Source organism: Zootoca vivipara, chromosome 3 (genome assembly GCF_965207765.1).
Source record: "Zootoca vivipara chromosome 3, rZooViv2.hap1.1, whole genome shotgun sequence".
NCBI lineage: Eukaryota > Metazoa > Chordata > Lepidosauria > Squamata > Lacertidae > Zootoca > Zootoca vivipara.
Window position 1 is genome coordinate 4,258,283 of NC_142586.1, and position 16,580 is coordinate 4,274,862.

Genomic DNA, 16,580 nt, shown 5'->3' on the forward strand with positions numbered 1-16,580 from the left:
TGCAATAAGTTATTGATGGATCAGGTGTATTAGAATATACTTAAATGCTCCATGAAACAGATGGCAATATTGAAGCCTACAGTAGCGTCTCCCATTAACTGGTCTGAATACTCATTGCTATCTTTGATAAACACACAATATTTTGCATCTCCTCACATTCAGCACCACACAACCACCCCCAAGACCAGCACTTCCCCAGTGCAGATGGTGGAGTTTATGGCTTGGTTGTGATGGCAGCTCTCCAAATGGCAAGGAATGCAAAAGGCGTATGACTTCCTTAAGCAACTTAGAAAGGGCTTCCCAGGATCACAGTTTCGGTGGTAAAACCCGAAGCATTAAATAAAAGTCTGAGGAAGTTTAAATCTCTACTTTGTTTCCGTAAAATAAACAACAGCACTGAAATAACAACATGGAATGTAAAGTTCGCATTTTATTTTGCATAGCATATTTGATACCTTTTTGTTAAGAGCAGAGTGAGGATTAAATGAACGTTTCTAATTTGTCTGCCGTCCTCAAGGGAAAGAAGGGAAGTCAGCCAAACCACATCCAACACCCAGCCAGGTTTGCCCTCTAGCTCAGCTCTCTTTCTCCAGGCTTTTAAGTGGGTGATTTCTGTACCACTGGAAACAATGGGAGGATCTCTTCTCAATCCAAGATCAAGTTTAGGAAACAATAGGAGAAAAGCTCGTTCCACTATGTCTCTGGGTTGGCAAGAGATGGAGGAATGAGAAGGTGCTGAATCCCTCAGGTCCAAGCTTTGTGGGTTCCCTACGTTGTGATGCTCCAATAGATTCAACCTATAGGTACTTTCAGTTGTTCCCTAAATGAGTAATATGGCCTTCACCTCAGCTTCCTTTCAACTGATGGAAAATCACATGAATCGTGTCTTCTTAAAATAACAGCATAGCTATACATTGAAATATGTCTGAAGGTTTATAGTTAGGCAGTGGGATTTTTAGGATCTTATTTTTTGCAGAAGATCACTGCTGCACATCCCATGTCAATAAATATTTTTAAGTCCCTCAGTAGAACCCAGGAGACCAGGGTTCAAATCCCGACTAAGCCATGAAACTCACACGGGTTGACCCTGGGCCAGTTATTGTCTCTTAACCCAACCCTACCTCACAGGGTTATTGTGAATATAAACTGGGGAAGAGGAGAATCATGTTCACCACCTTGAGGTTTTGAAAGAACAACTGGATGTAAACAGTTGGGCCTACTCTGAGTAAAAGTTAGTTGGCTACAAACTTATGCAGATTATGCTAATGTGGGACTTAACGACGCTCCTTTGGGTGTTCTTTTTTCTCTAACCCATATTTTTAAAATGGAAGGTGGGGCTTATTGTTTCCAAACTCAAGTGTCCTTTTTCTGCAAACCTCCAATCCAACAAAAACTATTACTCCCTACAATTATGAATTGATGGTAATAATAATAATAATAATAATAATAATAATAATAATAATAATAATAATAACAACAACAACAACAATAATAGTTTATGAGAATTTATCAGTGATGGCGGTTTTACAGCTGTATTGAATTTAACCCACAGCTATTAAAAACCTATCCCACAAACATATTAACCAACATATTGCCAGCCTTTCTCACAAGCCCTCAAGAGATTCCACCTCCCTTGTACAGAAGCTGATGGGAGCTGTTGGTCAGAAGAATGGAGGAAGCTGTCACTCTCTGTCTCGGTCTCTGCCTCTGTCTCTCTCTGCTTAACTTCCCTCATCCTATTTCCCCCTCCATATATATATATCTACTCAAGCAATGTGTAAATAGTCAGAAAGACCTGCAGGATGCTGAACACTTCTGAAATTCAGGTCACATTTCTACGCCTAAATAATTCAGCCTTAAATGAATTTTTTAGGAACCTAAATTTAGCAATCCACTTTCCACAATCTTTGCGTACAATGTGGAGTTTTCTTGTTGTTCAGTGTAGGAGTTATTGTGAGGGTCCAGTCCCCATGAATGTAACTGACTAACTAACTGGGCCAGAGGGCTGGGGGGCCACATCACTGCCACCTGCTCCTCTGAGGCCATTTCCTGATTTTGGAACGTCAAATAGTGAAGTGAGTAGCTTCTCCTTCCTCCAGCCCCTAACATTGTGTAAGTCAACTTGAATGTGCTTCTTCCCCACTTCCTGCTTGGGACCAGGTCTACCCATGCAGCTCCTGACATTCTCTATTCTTCTACGTGGGGATTGCCTTTGAACCCCTCAGATGCTCTGACACTTATTGGGATGGGCTATTACTGTCCTTGATAACATTAAACTGGAAAGGCAGCCTTCAAATAGAAAACCATCTCCCTGCCTCCTGTCTCTTATGCTACTTACTGGAACCAGTTTTAACTTCAAGTAGGACTTTGACTTCCAGGTTTTGGAAGTGGGAGCAAGGAATAAATGCTTTTCTTCAAATAAGAAACCGTTCACTTTTTTGGGGGGGGGGGTCAGGAGGGAGGAAGGGACCACTTGCTACTCATCAATGTATCTGCTAATGCTGCTCCATGACATTTTCCCTGGCCAGGGCTTCTTTCTCGCAGCCCATAGGGGTTGCACTGAATGTGATGCTGCATAGGCAATTTAATTTGGTTGTGTGCTGCTCTCACGGGGGCAAGAAAACAGTGTAGAACAAACTCCAAGGCAATGATTTCTGGACTGCTCAAATGTGCAATCCTAGCCCAAAAGGCCATGACCTGACTTGAGGGTCGCCTCATGGACTAAAGCTGCTTAGCTAGCCACCAGCTTCCATATTTCCTGAATGTTTTCATGCTGATTTGATGTTTGTGTGTGTGTGTTTCAAAATGTATATTTGGGGAAGGGGAAAGACATTATGAAATAACAGCACTGGTTCCAGGTTTCTTGGGGTCTTTTTATTGCTGCCCCTATGCCAGCACATTCGCTATGGTAACAGTAGCTAGTGTTATTTTTCAAAGCATCTTGGCTTTAAAGAAGCCCCCAAACCTGTTTGGCTACCAAAACCAGATTCCCACATAAACCTTTTCATGAGTTATCATGTATCCATGTTCACAGAAAGAATGCCAAAGAATGGGCCAGGTGAATCAATAAATGGCGTTCAAGGATTTAGATACCGAAAGGAACAACTTGGGCCCAAAATGATAGCTGGGTTGAATACACACACGGATACAGGTCTGCAGGCATAGACCTTCTCCTGAGCCAAACTAGTTCGTTTGAAAGTCCTTAAACCCGGCCCCCGAGTGACCCAGGGCCAGATCTCTGCGGCAGCTTATTTTAAAGTTTTAGTACCTTTACGTTCACTGCATTTTTAAACATTAATTTTTATCGTTGTATAAAGTTTTCTATGTATGTTTTGTCCTTTGGGAGCATTCCCTCAAATGTGTTCCAAAAGCTGGTCTCTGACTGTAATAAATTATTCATTCATTCATTCATTCACACACACAGATACAAAATATATTTTACATACACATAGAAGAAACTATGGCAGTGCAGACGCAGCCCAAGAAACTGGTTGTGGATGAGCGTCCTCACCTGCTTTGCCATGTGGATGATCAGGCACATCCTCAGGTGGCATCATGAGAAAGGGGCCTCTTCCGCCCCCACTTCCAAGGGCATCGCAGATGTTGCTGCATAGCCAGGTGGGAGCTCACCCCCAGACCCTACAGGCAGAGCTGCCAATCTGGCAAGCAAAACAGAACAGTCTGCGGGGATCGCACCTTTATTGATACGTTTTCTGAGGCAGCAATTCTGCTAGTCATGGAATAATTGGTTCCATGTGGGGGTTCCAATGCTGCAGTAGGGATTTCTTGAAGATGTCTGCTTGCAATGCTTTGGCATCTGCAGTGCAGTGGTGTGAGGTGGACATTCAGAACAGCTGTCAATCTCTCCCTTACACGGGATGATATGCATTTATGCTTGATCACTTTAGTTTAGCCTTAGAATCATAGAACTGTAGAATTGGAAGGCACCACAAGGGTCATCTAGTCCTACCCCCTGCAATGCAGGAATCCTTTTGCCCAACGTGGGGTTCAAACCCACAGCCCTGAGATTAACAGTCTCATGCTCTATTCAACTGAGCTATCCCGCTTGGTTGATTGGGGGGGGGGGAGTGGGGTCCCATGTTTTTGTAACATTTCTTTATAAATTGCAAATCAATGGCCTCCATACACTTGACTTGGATGAATATGAGCCAGACAAAGACGTTTCAAGGCTGGATATTGACTGCGCACAATGTCTGCTTCCTGGGCAGGCACATTCTTTGTTCTGTCACTCATTTTGAAGAAAACACCTCACTTCCTGTTATTTTTCAGACCTCAGCTAGCTGCACAATTTCCACAAGAGTAGTTGGCCTATCATGGTTGATGGGGAAATCCTGATCGGCCAAAGGGAAGGGAGGACCGTCCACAGGGCTGCAGAGTGTATGAAGCATGGGAGCAGAGCTACTATTCCACTTAGAGTGTAAAGCAGAACAGCTATTATTTGTTTCTGCTAAAATGTTAATATCCAAAAGGATCCTATGTACCAACAGAGATAAGAAGGCAGTCTTATAGAAAGTCCTAGTGCCCATGCATAGGTTTTATGCCATATCAGAGAAGCCTAAACACCTTGAGCATGCATACAGGCAGTATATCAGAGCACATCAGCAGGCACAAGGTATCACGGGAGAGAGGTTGTTATCAAGATGGCACCCGTAAAGGCAAGTTGGGTTGAGTGAAACAGTGATATGAAACTCTGAGAGCTTTGTCCACACTGCTGCTTCTCCCATGCCTAGAAAGCAGGGGACCAAGCAGTTTCCCCCTTGCCTCACTCTTTTCCCATGCAATGGGAAATTCATTCTTTAGTTCTAAATTGGAGCAAATGGCAATCCAGAGAAAACCCCAATTGCCGATTGCTCTGCATGAGCACTAAAGAGCTGCTTTCCCAGGGGGAGGGGTGGGGTGGGGTGGGGTGAAGCAGCAGGACAGACAAGTTGAAGCATGGATGAGCCCACTAGCAAGTGCTGCAACACAATTTTGTAGGCAATCCAGCCCAGGAAGACTGACACAGTCACCGTGCATCCCATTCTGCAAAGATTTATTTATTTATTTTGCAATGGACAAATATTCTTCAGAACCTTTCAGTTGACTGCACACAGAAAAATCTTCATGAAGCTACATTCCAGTGGAAATATAGTCCTGTGAAACAGACTAAGCACAGCGATTTCCCCAGAAGATGGATATGATATTGATGTAGACACATCTGTGATGCTGGGCAAAAAAATTCATGGATGTCCCATGCCAATATGATTCATAATGTACTTACAAAATTGACATCCTTCAAAGCAGCAGAGATGGGATGGGTGGCTCTCTGAGAAATGTACGCAGCATGGATGAAAACATCTCTGCACTCACTAGTGGAAGCAGTCCATTGATAAAATAGATGGAGGCCCCCATCCCTGATTTGTACTTCCTTGAAAACCCTCAAGGAAGAGCTGAAAGAAAACATAATGGATATTGCTGTTCCTTTATCACATGGCATAAGAAAAGAAACCACCTTCAAACAGCGGCAGAGCTAGACGCTCGCGCCCCCAGAGCAGCTCATATGCCGTGCACCTGGGGCAGGGCGATCCGCTCAGGGCGGTGATTGGCACTGTGGCGATCTGCCCTGGGGGGATTTTGTCTCCCCCCTCTGGGATGACATCTGGGGCGGTCCACCCCCCCTTCCTACGCCCCTGCCTTCAAGTCACAGTGGAAGGAGCCTGCCTGGAAACAGGTGAGAACGGGCATATTCTTTGTATAATGAATGATTTGCAATGTAGGAAGTGTCTGCCTCTTTCTGCATGAAGTGCTCAAGCTCATTTCTATGAGCTCAGTAAAAAACAACAACACCGTAACAGAGATAAACAGGTAGGGGAGAAGGAGAGAGAAGACCTGGATTTTTAGAACTTGCAAGATAACCTTTCTGCAAACAGTACCATAGTTGCAACTATGACTAGGGCCATGGCATGTAGCAGGGGAGTTAATCCAGTCCTCCCATGCCATGGTCCTCATGCAAACACTCTCCCCCCCAAGCTGCTGTTTGCATTGGGAGGAAAGCACCCTTTGGTAGTAGTGGGATCCCTACTACTGTATTTCAAGCAGCAGCTTCAGGGGAGATTTTCTTTGGGACTGTGGTTGTAGCTCTGTGTTCCTTCCCCCTGACACAATGGCCTTAACCCTGTTCTGCCTGGGAAGCTGCTATTTGTAACTGTAAAATATACTCACACGATTTAAGTGTGACCACTTGTAGTTTGGCCCTCCGTCTACCAGATTCTTATGGTGCTAGTCCTTCATTCCTACTACCATACCTTGTAAGTCTCCTCCTGCCTATGAATGTAGGAAATGAATGAAGAACAAAGGATCTCTTTTAGTGCTTGACAGATTATGTCACAAGAGAGAGATGGAAAGTTATACCACTTTTTCCAACTACAGTTCCTAGAGTTTCCTGCACAAGCAAGCACATTACCTATCTATCTGCATGCGCGCACACACACACATTCTAACACTACTTCTGTTTGTTAGGAAGTGTCACCGTAAAGATATAGAGAAATATAAACTCTGTCCAATTGTCCTTGTCCTTGCACAAAGAGAGGCAAAGCAGGGATGCTCTTGCTAGCCATGAGCTGCATCCTTGTCACTTGGCCCAATTGAAGCCTCCAAGTGCTCAAGAACCCCGCAGAGTCAATCATCTAAATCATGCAGGAAGACGGCACAAGTTTACTGGGTTCTTTGCCGCACACCTTCAACCTCCAACAGGTGAAGGGCACTGAGGCCTGACGGTGGGGATGGAACAGGAGAGGTGCCACCTAATGCCTCTAACACATAACTTTGATCATTTCCATAGGGCTATAGATACAGGGCAATCAGATGGGCAATCAGTAGCATCGGTCTTTTCTGCAGGTACCCCAGGCAGCCCCCCCCCCCCCCGGCCAGCCTCAGGCAAAGTATCCTCTCTTCCCCTCTCACCATGCTTGGACCTCATCTGTTGTCATCTGAATGGGTTCAGAAAGACAAGAGATGTGATGAATGAGTATGTGAGTCCTCGACACATGCTGCAATGCCCATCTTCTTCCCACCCATCCCTGATTTTGGCATGACAAGATTTTAAAATGCAGCCTGTTACAAAATCAAGCTTCAAAAGATTTGATGGACCAAAGGTGTTGCTCATAATTTAAAATGCTGATTTACCAGATGAGAATACTTGAGTCTTCAAATGCTGTAGACAAGACCTGCCAATGAGAATATTTCAACCAAATGGTGAATGTCCAGATTATGAGCAGACAGATTCCACACTGAGTTAAACTTTTCCATTTGGATTTAAATATTTCAGGTGCTGATGTTGACAACAGAGAAAATAAGTGAAAAATGTTAGCATCTTGTGGCAGCAGATGGCATTTATGGGGATTTTGAGAGCGGTTACAGTTTTTAGGATATGCTTTTCATAAAATAAAATCAATGGAGAAGGAAAATGTATAAGCAGGGTAATAGTTATCCCCAACACTTTAGAAGTGGATACATAACAGTGCTTTGCTAGAATGCATTCTCTGCATGTAGAACATCCCAGATTAAATCCCCGGCATCTCCAGTTAAAAGGAACTCTGCCTGCAACCTTAAATTGCTACCACCAGTCAGAATAAGAATTAGATGGTCTGACTCAGTATGACACACACACACACACACACACACACACACAGAGAGAGAGAGAGAGAGAATATGGCTTTGGATCAGACAAATTTGCTAATCAGAATCTGTTTACAGCATTGGTGTCATGGAAGTTAGAAGCTACAACCAAGAACATGGGACGTGGCTGCACGTGAACCATGGAAGCCCGCTTTCTCCCCTGGATTGCCAATATTTGGACTTGTCATTACTTTCATTGGGAGAATTGTGAGCATGTCCACCTCATCCCCAGGATTTTGCTTAGGATTTATTCACCCCACCTGATTTAAGGGGCAGCTGGGGAAGGAGGGGAGGACTCCACTGAGTGGTGTGTCAGTCCCCTCTTACAAACACAGCCACATGCATGGAAGGACTGGGTGGTCTGTCTGAACCTCCTTCGAAAGGAATGAAACCCCTCCTCACACTCTCTTTGACATTTGTTTTAAACAGTGATTGTAACATATGGAATATATTGCAGGAAGACATAGTTTATGCAAGGCTAGATTGCATTCAAGAATGCAGGAAGCAAACCCTTTCTAAAATGCTTTTAGGAAGAGAGAAATACGTGGCTTAACTCAGGGCAAAATATCGCCCTATCTGAGTATTATTGGCTCACTCTCTTTCCATTCCTTCTCTTGCACTTCTAAGCTTGTATACTTTGTAAAGCAGAGACTACCCTTTTGTATAACTCTAATCTCATGCAGTAAGAGACAAATTTACTGCGTTCATCTATAATTCTCAACAGCCATAAAGCTTTGCTTTGCCTCAGACATTCTATCAGGCATTTTATAGTAATGCTGCATAAAAAACCAATTTCCCAAGCAGCCGGTGCCTTTATGTTTAATAACTCTCATTATTGTTATATTTTGTGGCAAAAAGCATCATCAACTGATCAGTTTGCCAAGATGTGAAACACAAGATGCACAGTTTAGAGAATATTTCAGGGCAGGGAAATGGTATTTCACTTTGAACTTCACACGTGGAGCTTCCCTTTGCTCTGTGCTCAATACTTTTGATTCAGGCACAAAGTGATCTCCATGCTGTGTCTTTGGAGCCTGAGCTATTGTGACGGAGGACACATCTGCCTCATTAGTATTCTGGTCTAATGTTGGTACAGAGAATGTGTAGGAAGCCAAAGGACAGCACTGCAAAAATTACAGGTGGTGCAGCCATGGCGCAGAATTTAGGTTGACATACGAAGGTCTCAACTGCCCTGGGAGTATTGCCAAAGGCCGGCTTAGCCAATTTATCTCCAATACATACAGTATTTTTAATTTTAGGGGAGCATAGGTTTACTCTCTGAACAAATGGCACAGTTTTTCATGGTGGCACATAGGGAAGTCCTTTGGCTTTGATTTACTGAACATTTACTTTCCAACTGCATAGGTTTTACTTAGATAAACATGCTCCATATTATGACCATAACTACTTCCCCTCTATTTTTGTTACCTTTTCTGGTTTGAAACTCTCGTCCCCTTTCTATTATTGGTAATGGAACTTGGCAATATGGAGTGGTGCCCAGTGGGGTCTCTGTGCTGTTGAACGACATCAATCAGTGGGAGAGTGGGGTTCTAGTCCATTCTTCTGCCTCCCCCTTCAGCCCCTTGCCCAGCCCCTGCATCTGTTCTAGAGAGCCCCACAACCCTACACAGCAGTTTTAGGAAAGGCTGCAGGGGAGGGGAAATGGCCCCAGATGGCCTCTCTTCCCATTCCACTGAGGGGTGCCTTCCAGCAGCAGAGGGACACCAACAGATATTACCCAGCAACTTCCATTTGTATTATAGGGTATTGTTGAACATTTCCCTCAGTGAATTGAGAGGTTCATAGGGGAAGTTTGGGGCTTGTTTTCCTCCTCTCCCATTAAAAGGGAGGAAAACACCTCTGGTTATTATTTAACAACACTTTCACCTCCATGTGCCACAAATACTCCTTTTTGGGACTTCCTTAGACTTGTTTCATGTGGGTCAGCGCAAGCAGCGGAGATCTTTGCTCTACTTTCCCTCCAGCTCAGTGAAGCATCTCTTTTCACAATTAAAAACCATGTAGTTCTGCGTGACTCAGACTGCTGTCACGTGATCGGGATTCTCTTGGACTTCTATGCACTCAATCTCTTCCCGCTCCTTTCGTTTGGCTCGTTTCTTTTTCTTGTGGTGCTTTTTGGAGGGTGGGAAAAAGGTTAGGAAGACAGGTAAGATTACAAAACAGTGCAGAAGTGTGCAACTGCCGGTGAGCAGCAAGCATTTGAACAGTGTGAAGGTCAAGTTTGAAGGCACGAAAAGGAGGGGGACCAACCCAATAAGAAAAGAAGTAACGTTTTGCAAAATTGCTGTTCCGTGTTCTTGGAGGGAGCTTTTGATACACTGAGTTCGGGTGTGCTCAGTTGCTAGTACAAATGTGTAAAGCAGGGGTGCACAGTGATCCATGGAAAAATTCAAAGTGTAAATAAGGCACAGTGTGGAAATGCAATCCATGTCAACATTCCACAAAGTCATCAAGCCGAGAACACCCAACTCTATTGAGGTGACAGTGAGAATTAACCAGAAGTTCCCTAGAGGATGGATAACCAGGAAGAAGGTCAGCAGCAACACTAGTAAGATGCCAAAGCTTGAAATCAAGACCGGCATGGTTACAGAGAGGCTGTACTGGTCCATGAAAACAAAGGTGGGGTTGAACACGATGAACTTGATGCTCTGCTTCAGAGACAGGGGTCTCAGCTTCTCCAGTAACTCTATAACATCTCTCTGTGTTCTTTCACTAGTCCTAGCCACGAGGTACATGCGGGATGCAACTATGCTATTAACATTTCCAGCCTTGGAAAAAATGATGTCATTTTTGAAGTGCTGGAATTCTGGCTTTCTTAGAAAGGAGCTTTGCAGGATGCTATGGAAGTAGCTTTTGTTGGTGGCACTAATATTCCCAGCTTTCAGATATTGGTAATACTGTTGAATCCAGGACAGGGTGTTGAAACCTTCAGTCAGCTTCTTTAAGTCATCTTGGACGGTGCTGTTCCAGTACTCAAGGGGCTCGTAGATATAGAACCCTATCACTGGGCTGTAGTTGCTAAAGTACTTCTGTTGAACGACAGCATAGGAGACACTTGGAGAATCGCTGGAGAGAAGATTGATAATATTGGCTCCATCATTGATCTGTAAGCAGCCCATAAAGGAAAAGGAAGCATAAATGAGATACAGTATCACCACAAACGGCTTAACATAGATATTAGTAATCCATTCATTGTAATGCTCCCGCAGGAAATGTTGAATAAAGTGGTTCTGGTATGGATCAGTTTCGTGGTGAGAAGAGTGGTGGTAGCCATCACTCATCATGGTTTGGAACCAAATAGGCTTCCTTTCCAGGTATTCTGCTGAGGGGATTTTACAGCAGAAGATGCTGTGGTACCGATTCTGCTCCAACTGTCCAGCAAAGACCAGGCAGGAACCAAAGAAGGAGAAGATGTAGAAGTAGTTCAACAGGATGGAGATGCACATATTCTGGCAGAAGACTTTCACAGCCTCAATGTTGGTGAAAGGACTAGCACCCATGCCAAAGGCGATGAAGTACAAGGAGCTTGTCATGGTGTAGGAGACCATCACATCTGAGTAGGCGTCGGCAACCCTGTCTTTGAACGGCAGGCTTTCTCTGGTCCGGCGCCATCCTGACAGAAGTTCAAACACTCCTTTTGTTCCATGACCTATAGCAATGACAACAGGGACATCTATTAATTACTTTTAATTGATTATCACATTTCTTTCTCTAACTGTGCTTATGAATGATCTTGATATCTCTACATATAACTGATACAAAATGTCACACATAATATCTTTATTTAGATTTATTATATTGCAGAAGACATTGCCGAAATCTAATCTTGAGCTCCAGAGCATAATAGACAACAGGAGTTAGACTACCCCTGTGCAGATAGGGGCATAGCAGGACCACCACTGAGGCCACTTGTCTCAAGTGACAATAGTGGGTCCAGGCTATACACAGCTGCTCCTTAAGAGGCAGTGAACCCCTTCCGCACCAGGTTAGGCTCCACCCATCCAGCACCAGATTTAGGGCAGTACAGGTGGTTCCCCATCAAGGGTGCTGATCAGAGAGGATGCAAAATGGAGAAGATCCGTTTGGGGACACCAAATTTTAGACTCACACAGGATGCTGTATTATGAAAGATTATCAAAGTCCATCTCTGCACCCATCTGATCTAGGGAACTACTCACTAACAGTGTCTCACTCTTTATCTGGATTAAGCTTCAGTTAGTTGGCTTTCATCCAGTCCATGACCGTGGACTGCACATCCACGGCAAACCCTGCATATGTAAAGGAGAAATAGAACTACACATTGCTGTCACTGCACTCCAAAACTCTGGATGACCCCACTTTGGTTTCGTGTAGATGTTAAACAGCAGGGGAAGGGGGGCCAACTTGAATAGAATATTGGCAGAGAGTTTCAGTGATTTAGCATGTGGAAGTGAATCAAAGTAGATTAGCCTATAAGAACTCATGCAAAAAAAAAAATAATGTTGAAAGGTAGGAAAGGACTGGATGTTGGGGGGAAATATAATCAATGCTTTATTTTTTTAAAAAAATTAAATGTATTGGCTGAGGAATTTAAAGTGGTCAACTTACTGGCCAAAATAATACTTCCCTAAATGTTGGCTTTTATACTAAAAATATAAATATTGTATAATTTAAATGTTGTATTTGAGCTCTCCGCCCCTTCCCTCTAAAAATCAGAAAGGAAACATCAGGCAATAACTCTGAATTAAAACATGAAATAAAACAAATAAAAGCAAACTATTTTAAACAGAACTTGCACAAGGCACAGCAAAGTAGACTGTTTGATGACTATCAAAGAACTAAATATTTCTAGTCTACAGTGGTACCTCACGTTACAGACGCTTCAGGTTACAGACTCCGCTAACCCAGAAATAGTACCTCGGGTTAAGAACTTTTTCTCAGGATGAGAACAGAAATCGCGCAGCAGCGGCGCAGCGGCAGCAGGAGGCCCCATTAGCTAAAGTGGTGCTTCAGGTTAAGAACAGTTTCAGGTTAAGAACGGACCTCTGGAACGAATGAAGTTCTTAACCCGAAGTACCACTGTATTTACCAAGGAACATGTGAAACTGTATTTTAAGCTACTGGCCATCTCTGTGCTGCTACACACAGAGGGCTGCAATCTTTTGTCAAAGGAGCTTTGCTCTTGATGTCTACAGGAATAGGGCAGGAGGCCCAAGCCTGCAGCATTCCGTTTTCCTGCTTTCTGTCTAAATGCAGTTCCCATTGTGCCCGGGGAGGTGGACTAATTAACTTTTTGCCAGGCCAACAGGCGCAGCAGGAGAACAGCAGGAAATGAAAAGGAGGCTGTGCGTTATACTTGCCAAAAAGAAGGAATGAGAGGAGTGGGTACAAACAAAGCGATTGGTTATGTGCCTAAGAGAAGGCTGTTACTTTTCAACCTATAAAGCACCTGCAAATTCTGCATGCCTAGCCCAGCCTCCTTGACTGGCTTTTCAATTGATTGATTGATTGGAAGGGATCCCAAGGGCCATCTAGTCCAACCCCCTGCAAGCTGTCCCTAGGGAGGCTCAAACCACCAACCTTCTGGTTCACAGCCAGATGCACGACCCATTGTGCCACCTGGCAGGAGGCAGGGCAGTGGAGGTATTGCTGCAAGGTACACTCCTGTGGCCCTTCATGCAAGAGTCTAGGCCAGGCATCCCCAAACTGTGGCCCTCCAGATGTTTTGGGCTACAACTCCCATGATCCCTAGCTAACAGGACCAGTGGTCAGGGATGATGGGAATTGTAGTCCAAAACATCCGGAGGGCCGAAGTTTGGGGATGCCTGATCTAGGCCATCTCATGAGACAGCAAAAATGGTCACCTAATGATTGATCACACAAAAACTGCTGTGTTTATAAATGGCATCTCCTTGGAGAGCCAACATCCCACTGTGTCCAGAAGCAAAAGAGTGATGGATGTCTGAGGCTGCAACAACCTTGCTAGAGGGTAACATTGCCTTCCTCTGATGCACTTTTCCTGAAGAGTGAAATCCCTCAGCCCAGCCCCCGCTCTGTTATTAGGCTCAAGAAAGGCTTTGCAGCCAAACTGCAGGGGGGGGGGTGGAGGGGAGGAAAGGGACGTCAAGAGCCAGATGCAGGTAGCAGATACAACTCCTTCTTCTCAAAGCTCATAGTTCAACTACTTAAGATTTAGGGGTGACCACCAACCTGGATGGCCTTCAAAGAGGACTAGACAAATTCCTTGAGGACAAAGCTATCTACAGCTGCTAGTCATGATGCTGATTGATTGGTTTCCTCCAAGGGGCTCAAAGGGCTCCACATCCCCATTTTATCCTCACTACAACAGTGTGAGGCGGCCTAGGCTAAGAGGCAGTGACTGGCCTTGGGCCACACAGTGAGCTACCGGGCTGAGGGGGGACTGAACACCATTGACTGGGAACCCTAAGCAGGAATTGCGTTGTGGCTCAGAGGTTTGGCTTGTGGGCTTCCCACTGTGAAAAGAACACCCTTGTGCATGATGGGCCTTTGGTCAAATCCAAGAAGGCTCTTATGACGTCCTTTCATTATATTCTTAGCGCTAAAAATATAGCAGAAAGATATTATTAATTGCAGGTGTCAAGGAGAAGAGCAATATGAAACGTGCATAACATCATTATTAACTTTCATTCAGAATAAAAAAAATCCTTTAGTAGCACCTTAAAGACCAACTAAGTTTTTATTTTGGTATGAGCTTTCGTGTGCATGCACACTTCTTCAGATACACTGAAACAGAAGTCACTAGACCCTTATGTATATTCAGAGGGTGGGGGGTGGGGGTGATGGGAATGGGTGATGGGCTGATAGGAGTGGTAAACCTGTTGATGACTGTTAACGACTGTTAATGACTGCAATTGGTCTTGCGGGGGGGGGGAGCAAGGGCTGAGGTGCTAAGGAAAGCTTGATCATGTATAATGAGATAAGAATCCTATGTCTCTGTTCATTCCAGGTGGCTCCATGGTTTAAGCTTGCTAATGAGTTGCAATTCAGCAACTTCTCTTTCCAGTCTGTTTCTGAAAATTTTCTGTAATAAAACAGCTGCTTTGAGATCTTGTATAGAATGTCCTGGGAGATTGAAGTGTTCCCCTACTGGTTTCTCTGTCTTGTGATTCCTGATGTCAGATTTATGTCCATTTATCCTTTGGCGTAGGGTTTGGCCTGTTTGTCCAATATAGAGAGCTGAAGGGCACTGTTGGCATTTGATGGCATACACAATGTTAGAAGATGAGCAATTAAATAGTCCTGAGATGTTGTCCGGGTGTATGTGGCAGCAAAGTTGGCATCTGGGTTTATTCCATGTGGACACTGGTACCAGAGCCTGCAATAAACCCAGATGCCAACTTTGCTGCCACATACACCAGGACAACACCATTACTGGCCCCAACAACATCCAACATACCATCTCAGGTCTCTTCCAACTCTATGATTCTATGATTCTATGACCTGTCGAAGTTCAAAGAAGAGGCTCCATGCAACCAGCGATCATTTGATTGTCCATACAGGAAGCAGATTAAGAGATGCTCACAAAAGTAGAGCAGTTTCTCCTCTGCAGGAATCGTTTGTATACAAAGTGCTGGAGGAAGTACTCTGAATACAGACTGCCTCCTTGGAAAGAAAGGAAAACAACAACTATAAATGGAGCATCTTTTCCCTTGAGTTGAATTGTGCCGAAGGAAGCTGCTTCTTCTTCTAGCCCCCGCCTGATGCACTAAGGAGTTCCCAAACAGGAATTCTATGCAGAGGAAAACACATAATTTAAACAATTAAAGAACCTCAGAACATTTGTTGTTTGTACCCTCAAGGCAAACAGGAAATTTATTAGGCAAAGCAGGTTCTCAACAAAAAAGGAAGGATTGGTGCAAAAGAAATAAGGATTACGATTCATCTTGTGAAAATTCAGAGTAAGTCTACCAAAAATGAAGTGCCCTAAACTTACAGCATTATGCTAAACTGCAAAATTCATTGGCCCTGACCATCTTCTCTGGCTTAGATCCACTTAATTAGTTCTGGAGGAAGTTGGCTTTGAGGACTATAGTGGATCTGTTATTCTACTGTAAAGGCTCTCCTTTGTTACAACATTTTTTTTAAAAAAAATCCTTCACATTTGATGAGCTCTTGAAGAATTCATTAATTCTTTCATGCTGGTCAGGGGCTACAATATTATTGAGAGATATTTTAGAAAAGAAAGTAGCTTTCAAACACTCTCAAATGCAAAGTGCATGTGGAGTAGACTCTATCTGTATCCTTGAGCTTTGCAAATTGGATTATATTGATTTAGGGTGTTCCTGATTTAATCATGATTAAAACTAAATTTACAGCATCTCCTCAATAAAACACAAGATTATTTTAAAAATGCTACCAATTCTCATCTGCAATACATTAAGACAAAAGCGTATTAATGTAAATGAGAAATATCTGCAGTTACCCAATAATAAAGCATCATGAATAGCTTTTTATGAGCTCTTTTCCTTTCAGGATTACCTCCATCTCAGAGGCTGTTCAATAAAGCCATTGAATAGAACAAGCTGGAAACACCAGGCCGTGGGGTGGGCTGGGCTGGGCTGGGCTTGGCTTGATGAGTTTAGGGCCAAGCTGGCAGGCACCCCAGAGCTTCCAAGTGGGGTGGGTGCTATGACCTATGATGATGATGATGAAACAATCGCAGAAAAAAATCATAACAGCCCCCCCCCCTTTTAAAAGGCCACCAGTTGTTTAACAACCGAAGATCTGGGTAAAGAGGAATGTTTTCATCTGGTGCCTAAAGACATGTAATGAAGGCGCCAAGCGAGCCTCTCTAGGGAGAGCATTTTACAGACGGGCCCATTCTCTTCTCATGTGACTCCCCCCCCCCTCGGGAAGGGCCT

At 43.9% G+C, this 16,580-nt stretch overlaps 1 protein-coding gene across 1 annotated transcript in view; it reads right to left on the bottom strand.

Moving 5' to 3' along the window:
* Window positions 1-2,446: 2,446 nt before the first annotated feature.
* PTCHD4 (patched domain containing 4) overlaps window positions 2,447-16,580 on the bottom strand; it is a 41,746-nt gene continuing 27,612 nt past the window's right edge. The window contains exon 3 of the mRNA XM_035110724.3: window positions 2,447-11,347. Within this exon, the coding sequence (XP_034966615.1) occupies window positions 9,714-11,347 (1,634 nt within the window). The 3' untranslated portion in view covers window positions 2,447-9,713. The remainder of the gene's footprint in view (window positions 11,348-16,580) is intronic.